The sequence below is a fragment of the Lethenteron reissneri genome, unplaced genomic scaffold (assembly GCF_015708825.2).
Source record: "Lethenteron reissneri isolate LAM-NWPU_2019-01 unplaced genomic scaffold, ASM1570882v1 scaffold_546, whole genome shotgun sequence".
NCBI classification, from domain to species: domain Eukaryota; kingdom Metazoa; phylum Chordata; class Hyperoartia; order Petromyzontiformes; family Petromyzontidae; genus Lethenteron; species Lethenteron reissneri.
Window position 1 is genome coordinate 574 of NW_026892068.1, and position 7,368 is coordinate 7,941.

At 47.2% G+C, this 7,368-nt stretch overlaps 1 protein-coding gene across 1 annotated transcript; it reads left to right on the forward strand.

The window, feature by feature from the left end:
- The first annotated feature begins 977 nt into the window (after nt 1–977).
- Nucleotides 978–4,756, forward strand: LOC133339910 (uncharacterized). The gene is made up of 3 exons (XM_061548030.1): nt 978–1,069; nt 1,664–1,757; nt 3,940–4,756. Exons 1-3 carry the CDS (start codon nt 978–980, stop codon nt 4,357–4,359), a joined length of 606 nt encoding a protein of 201 aa, XP_061404014.1. The 3' UTR covers nt 4,360–4,756.
- The last annotated feature ends 2,612 nt before the right edge of the window (nt 4,757–7,368 follow it).

Here is a 7,368-nt window from a genome sequence, read left to right on the forward strand (position 1 = left end):
ACGGATGTCAATGTGTTGCGCAACCTGCAGCAACAACAGTACGTGAACACGAAATAGACAATCGCTGCTCGTACGAGAGAAGTTCCCGATTGCTGCTGTAATTAAATGGTAGCAACAGAAGGGAAGTAATAAAAGATAAAAGAAAAATAATAAAATAATTCTCACGACGTTTCGGCCACAACGCAAGCAGCCGTCCTCAGGTGAAAACCAGGTCTGTCGAAGGCGACAGCGTCTGAATGAAACAGCACACGCGCTTGGAGCATGTATATACGCTGGGTTGGAAGGGGGGGAAGGGCGCCTTGACAAAATAATTTGCACATCAAGAGGGTTAATTTTTTGGGTTTTTTCTCCCTCCCAGATACGTGACGGAATTGCGTGGCAGGCCGTTCAACCTCAGCCGACACGGCAGCGAGTGTTCACAGGAAGTCTTGGCCGGCAGCCAGGGACCCTCCAGTGCCGGCGAAGGTTCCTCATCAGGTGACGCAAGCTCTCCCTGCTCGGCACAGCACATTTCTCTGCACGGAACGTGGCGGCACGCGGTAGAATTGAAAGACGTGACACAATTTGCCACAAAGTGATACGCAGTCTTCTTGGTTCTTTCGGTAGTCGTCACGTAGAAGGGAAGTAATAAAATAATAAAAATTAAACATTAAATAATTCTCACGACGTTTCGGCCACAACGCAAGCAGCCGTCCTCAGGTGAAGAACAGGTCTGTCAGACGCTGTCTTTCCGACAGCTCTGTTCTCCACCTGAAGACGGCTGCTTGCGTTGTGGCCGAAACGTCGTTAGAATTATTTATGATGTTTTATTATTTTATTACTTCCCTTCTACGTGATGACTTTACCGAAAGAACCAAGAGGATGAATTCAATATTACTCGTATATGTCTTGAGGTGTAAATGGTTTTATTGCGAATGCTCATCCACTGGTTGCAGGCGTTGCACAGGATGTTGTGACGGGTGAAGCGAGTGGATCCAATGGTCCCCCCACGGCCACCGGACGGAGACAACCCACGGGCCCGGCTTGGAACCCTGCCGGACAGCGGCAAGCCTGGCAACGCTCTTTACAAGTAAGTGCCCTTTAGGTGCATCATCGTCGCCACCTTTAAACATCGTCGTCATTTTTCGATTTAAAGCTTTCGTGACTGCAGGGATTCATCTTCTTGGTTCTTTCGGTAAAGTCACCACGTAGAAGAGAAGTAATAGAATAATAAATAAAACATAATAAATAATATAATATACATGATAAAATAATTCTCACGACGTTTCAGCCACAACGCAAGCAGCCGTAACGTCGTGAGAATTATTTTATTATGTTTTATTTTTATTATTTTATTACTTCCCTTCTACGTGACTTTACCGAAAGAACCAAGAAGATGAATCCCTGCAGTCACGAAAGCTTTAAATCGAAACGCAAAGTTCGTAATGCAGTTTGGGCTGATTTTTGCACTTGGATTTCCAATAAAAATGTCATTATTTTCCATAGGGATATACAGTACAAGCAATGTAAGTGTTGCTTCACATGTTATTTCTAATCGCAATGTTGACGGAGTAAAAATGTGCAAGTTAATGTAATACAGCCGTACAAAGTACTTGTTCGTGCTTCTTGTATTTGGTATTAACATTTTAGAGCCTTGTGTGTTGTTGTTTTTTCGTGTCTCAAGCTTCCTGAAACAAATCGACTGCTTGGAGTTTTTGGAGAATTTCACTTCACGTGGATTGTCGAGTGTCCAACAGCTGATGGACGTTACTCTACAGGCAAGTTCCTACGGACGCTTCTATGCAAACTACGCGTGTTTTTTAACGTTTACAGGATTGGGATTTATTTTAAGTTGTGCAAGTTTTTCTGCAACATAAAAAATGCACAAAGAAGCTTGGAGAAGATGGAAGGTTGGAATTAAACTTGTAAAGAGTTAATACGTGTGTGGGTGAGTGGTGAGTGGTGAGGGTGAGTGGTGAGCGTGAGTGGTGAGGGAGAGGGGTGAGTGGTGAGGGAGAGGGGTGAGTGTGAGTGGTGAGGGTGAGTGGTGAGGGTGAGTGGTGAGTAGTGAGGATTGTCGTGCCACAAGAGGGGGCTCTGGGACCCTAGGCAGAGAAGCCCTTGGCGCCAGGCGCTAGGATCCCAGGCACCCCAGACAGTTAAACCCTTGGCGCCACCAACGGGGGGGGGGGGGGGCTGTGTGCGCTCTGTGGGATATCTGGAGGCACACACAACCCCACCCCTCGTTGGGCACGAGGCATAAAAGGGCAGCTCCCTGGCCGATTGGGGCCAGTCGCAGGTCAAGACCCGCCAGCCAGCCAGCTTAGGACCCTGTACCCCCTCGTCCCGCTTGTCCTTGTAAGGGCCGGGGCGCTGTGAGGGCCAGTGGTGGGACTCTGGGACTCCCGGCTCTACGTCCTTGTGAGGGCGAGTTCCGAGGAAGCCAGAGTCCAGACCCGCACCTTGGCTGGGGTCGGGTCAGGTAGCCTCCCCTAGGGTAGTTGTAGCCGGAGGACCCCAGAGCGTAGCCAGAGCAGTGTACCTAGGCTGTGTACCTAGGCTGTGTACCTAGGCTGTGTACCTAGGCTGTGTCGCTAGGCTGTGTATTTAGGCTGTGTACCTAGGCTGTGTACCTAGGCTGTGTACCTAGGCTGTGTACCTAGGCTGTGTCGCTAGGCTGTGTATCTAGGCTGTGTACCTAGGCTGTGTACCTAGGCTGTGTACCTAGGCTGTGTATCTAGGCTGTGTACCTAGGCTGTGTACCTAGGCTGTAACAGAGTATCAGGACTGTTGGAGTGTTGTATTGTAATACAGAAGTTACCTCTACAAGTGTCTCCGGAACCCATTACACGTGGATACTGAAACATGCAAATAAAAAACATTGACAACTGCAAAAAAGTAGATGGGCTTGGGCAAGGGAACATCACTGGACTGCATTGTGGCTGGGAAACAAGACCGGTGTTGGAGTGGCATCCAAAGTAGAGCACACATCACCAAGAGGATGACCACCACAGAGATTCGAGTTGTGAGAATATTAGTTCGTGTGTAGTTGATAGATGGATCGTGGTCACATAGCTCGAGTGAGGAGGCTGAGGAGTCCTGATCCAGTAGTGGGTACAAAAAAAAACACATTCCTCCTGCGGAGGGAGTGGGTAGGAACGTTGGGTTGCTCGGTCAATGGCCACTGTGAGGGCGGGCACAAGCCGTCGTGAGTAGGTTAAACGTTGCGTTTATAAGGGCACCACGGGGTGACCAGCCCCTCCCCACCCAGCCCCACCCCTCCCCACCCAGCCCCTCCCCACCCTTCCCACCCAGCCCCACCCTCCCCTCCCCACCCAGCCCCTCCCCACCCTCCCCCTCCCCACCCAGCCACTCCCCACCTTCCCCACCCAGCCCCTCCCCACCCTCCCCTCCCCACCCAGCCCCTCCCCACCCTCCCCTCCCCACCCAGCCCCACCCCTCCCATTTTTGGATGCACGACAGACAGACACAATAATCCCCTGTGGGCTGGTGGAACCAGGTGGTTCCTACCGGTAATACCGACTGATTTTGTACATTAATTGCTCTGAGGAATACACGTCGTCAGAAATTTGAAGAATGTTGTATCGTACACTATGGGAACCTCATTTGCCAGTAAAAATATCATAATTGTTTTTTTTACCCTTCTATCTGGCAACAAAATTGACACCTTTTTACAAGGAGTCATGTTTGTATAGACCACAATACTTGTCTCGGGTGTGGACCAATCAACTTCAGGGACAGTGCACATTATCAGAGTTATGTCTTTTGTTTGTATTATGACTGCAAGGTATTGCGGTCTATGCAAACATGACTCCTTGTAAAAAGGTGTCAGTTTTGTTGCCAGATAGAAGGGTAAAAAAACAATTATCAATGTTGTATCGCTGAACACAAGTTGGTGTGTGTGTGTGTGCATATTTTTTGTATTTCGCTGGATTTTAGGACTTGGATGAACTGGGAGTCCCAGAAGCCAAAAAGCGACTGCTATTGAGTGGAATCGAAGAGCATGGCGTGTCCACCACGATCTCCAGCGAGACGACGCTGCAGCGCTCGTCCAGTGAAGAGACAGTCCACCTCAGCTCCGAAGACGACGACGATGACGGCATCGACACCAAGGACGGCATCCGTGCCAAAGTGTTCCCAGCGCTGCGGCCCTCTGGCAGGAATCTGTCCTCTGTCGGCAATCGGTATCGCAAAAGCAGCATTGCCAAATACAATTTGCGAGCGCACGCTCGCCAAGCCGTTGCCCTTCCTCGTGCTGGCAGCTGGGGAGGCAGTAGCAGCCTGGAGGTGCCCAGGAGCAAGATGCCAAAATTGTCTTCATGCTCTGACATCGAAGAAGAAGAAGAGGGGCTGGAGTGAGGAGAGGAGGGGGGTAGCGATAGATGGATGATGGTGGGAGGTTGTGTGGGCCGTGGGATGCACTTTGTATGAAAAGCCCTTGGGGTAAATAAGCTGGTGTCTTTTGATTTAAAGCTTTCGTGACTGCAGGGATTCATCTTCTTGGTTCTTTCAGTAAAGTCACGGTCGACAGACCTGTTCTCCACCTGAGGACGGCTGCTTGCGTTGTGGCCGAAACGTCGTGAGAATTATTTTATGATGTTTTATTTGTATTATTTTATTATTTCCCTTCTACGTGACTTTACCGAAAGAACGACGTTTCGGCCAGAACACAAGCAGCCGTCCTCAGGTGAAGAACAGGTCTGTCGAGAAGACAGAGTCTGTTTTTATTTATTATTATTTTATTTCCATTCTACGTGACTTTACCGAAAGAACCAAGAAGATGAATCCCTGCAGTCACGAAAGCTTTAAATCGAAATTCCTTTGAGCTTGCTTGCATAGTTTTTTTTTTTACAGAATGCAGTCAATAAAATATAAAGCAGCATCTTGGCTTTACTACCCAAGGCAGGAACTTGTCTCTTCCAAGAAAGAAGTGACTGACTTGTCAGTTTTGTTCCTTCTTAATTTTGGAGCTTTCGTGACTGCAGGAATTATTCTTTGTTTTTTTCGGTAAAGTCACGCCTAAAGATAAAACGTGCCGTTTAAGTCATCTGGAGTTGAAATATACAACACGTTTTGTTTCCATGCAGAGGAGATAGCCATGTTCAGAGCAATGTGCTTTTTTGTTGTGTTGCATTTGCTCGACTGTTCAAAGATCGTTTCAAATCTGCATCTTTTGGAAGGATGAACACGAAGTGGGAAGGTTTTTGCAAAATCAGATGTTCTCATACTCCAGAAGATTGTTGTACGGGGCCTGTCTGCTCTAACCTACTTGATAACAACCCCAAAAATGCCTAAATAAAGTTGATTTGTGACATGTTCCATTCTGCAAAGTTTTATAGACTTTGCTGCTGGTAGCAGATGTAGAGAGAACAACACCTGTCTACACTTCGTGTTCATGGAACTGTCTTAAGCGTATATATGCAGTGGGTTTTTTTAAATCCTTTATATTAAGTTCACTTGCTTGCTTGCTTAGGACCGTGCAAATGTTTTGGTCGTTTTTTAACCCACTTCCCGTCATCCAATCGAGCTGACATTTTGCACACAGACTCGTTGTGCGAGACAATTTATTTTCGTGAAAACATTTTGTTCCAAAATTTTACACTGTTTAGGAATTTTTTAAAATATTTAATTACCAATTGCTTAATGCTGCCAGACAATCATCTTACCCATAGGTGGCAGCCATCTCAAGCCAGAGGACGAGCGGACTCTAGCCGCCATGCATATAAAGGATTTATAGTGAAAAACTTTGTTTTTACGAGTTAATTTTTGTTACAGGTAGGAACAACAGTTCCCCACTGCCCACCAGGGATTATTTGTCTGTCGTGCATAGCCCCTCCCACCGTGTAGCACGCTCCCGGATTGGTTGAAGTGCGTCACGTGACCGCGAGCTTTCTGCCCCACCAAGTTCCTAGCTGGCCACTGTGAAGGAACGTGATTGTGCTGTGGATTCAGAAACCCGAGTTTGAGGGTGACGTCCGAACTGCTGATTGTTTGGGCGCTGACCACTGGTGAAGTACCCGTCTGGTCACTGCCTGCATCTTGGAGTGGATTGAAAAAGGGCTGTTGATATTCTTGAGCTTTGATTAAAAGCCAAAAACCTTTAAAGTACAATTTCAGAAATTGTTTTTCTGGATAAACCACTCGGAAAAAATATATCCAATGTTTGAGTTTGCATACGGAGCCCAAAACCACCTGTACGTTTTGCAATGTGCTTTATATTTGTAGCAATCACTGCCTTTCATGTAAACTGGTACCAGGTGCATACAGCGCATGAGAACGTTCAATTCGAATGTGCAATTCCCTGGAATAGCTACAGTATTGATTTGTTTAAACAAGTTTTGACAATAAAAAAAACTCTCTTTGAACCGTTAACACGATCTTTTCTGACGGTGTTTTTTAATCCAATGTGGCGCGATAGAAATATTTTATTTGCCTTCGTACACGGGTCGATATTGACGGAGCACAGGCGAGTATCACTTTGACGCTGTGGTGGATTGAGCGCAGATATTTGCGTCAGGGGTAGCTGAGCGAATCGCCGTGTGGTAATGATGCCTCCAGGTGTGTCAACCGGGATGTTCTGTTCTGGATCGCAAACAACAAAGTACCTAACACTCACACACACACAGACTCCTACACACACCTACACACACACACCTACACACTCACACAGCTACACACACCTAACACTCACACACACCTAACACACACACCTAACACTCACACACACCTAACACACACACACAGACTCCTACACACACCTAACACTCACTCACACACACCTAACACTCACACACACCTAACACTCACACACACCTAACACTCACACACAGACTACTACACACACCTAACACACACACCTAAGACTCACACACACACAGACTCCTACACACACCTAACACTCACACACACCTAACACTCCACACACCTAACACTCACACACACCTACACACTCACACACACACCTAACACTCACACACACACACACACCTAACACTCACACACACCTAACACTCACACACACCTAACACACACACCTACACTCACACACACCTAACACACACCTAACACTCACACCTAACACTCACACACACCTAACACTCACACACACCTAACACTCACACACACCTAACACTCACACACACCTAACACTCACACCTAACACTCACACCTAACACTCACACACACCTAACACTCACACACACCTAACACACACACACACCTAACACTCACACCTAACACTCACTCACACCTAACACTCACACACACCTAACACTCACACACACCTAACACTCACACACACCTAACACTCACACACACCTAACACTCACACACACCTAACACTCACACCCACCTAACACACACACACAC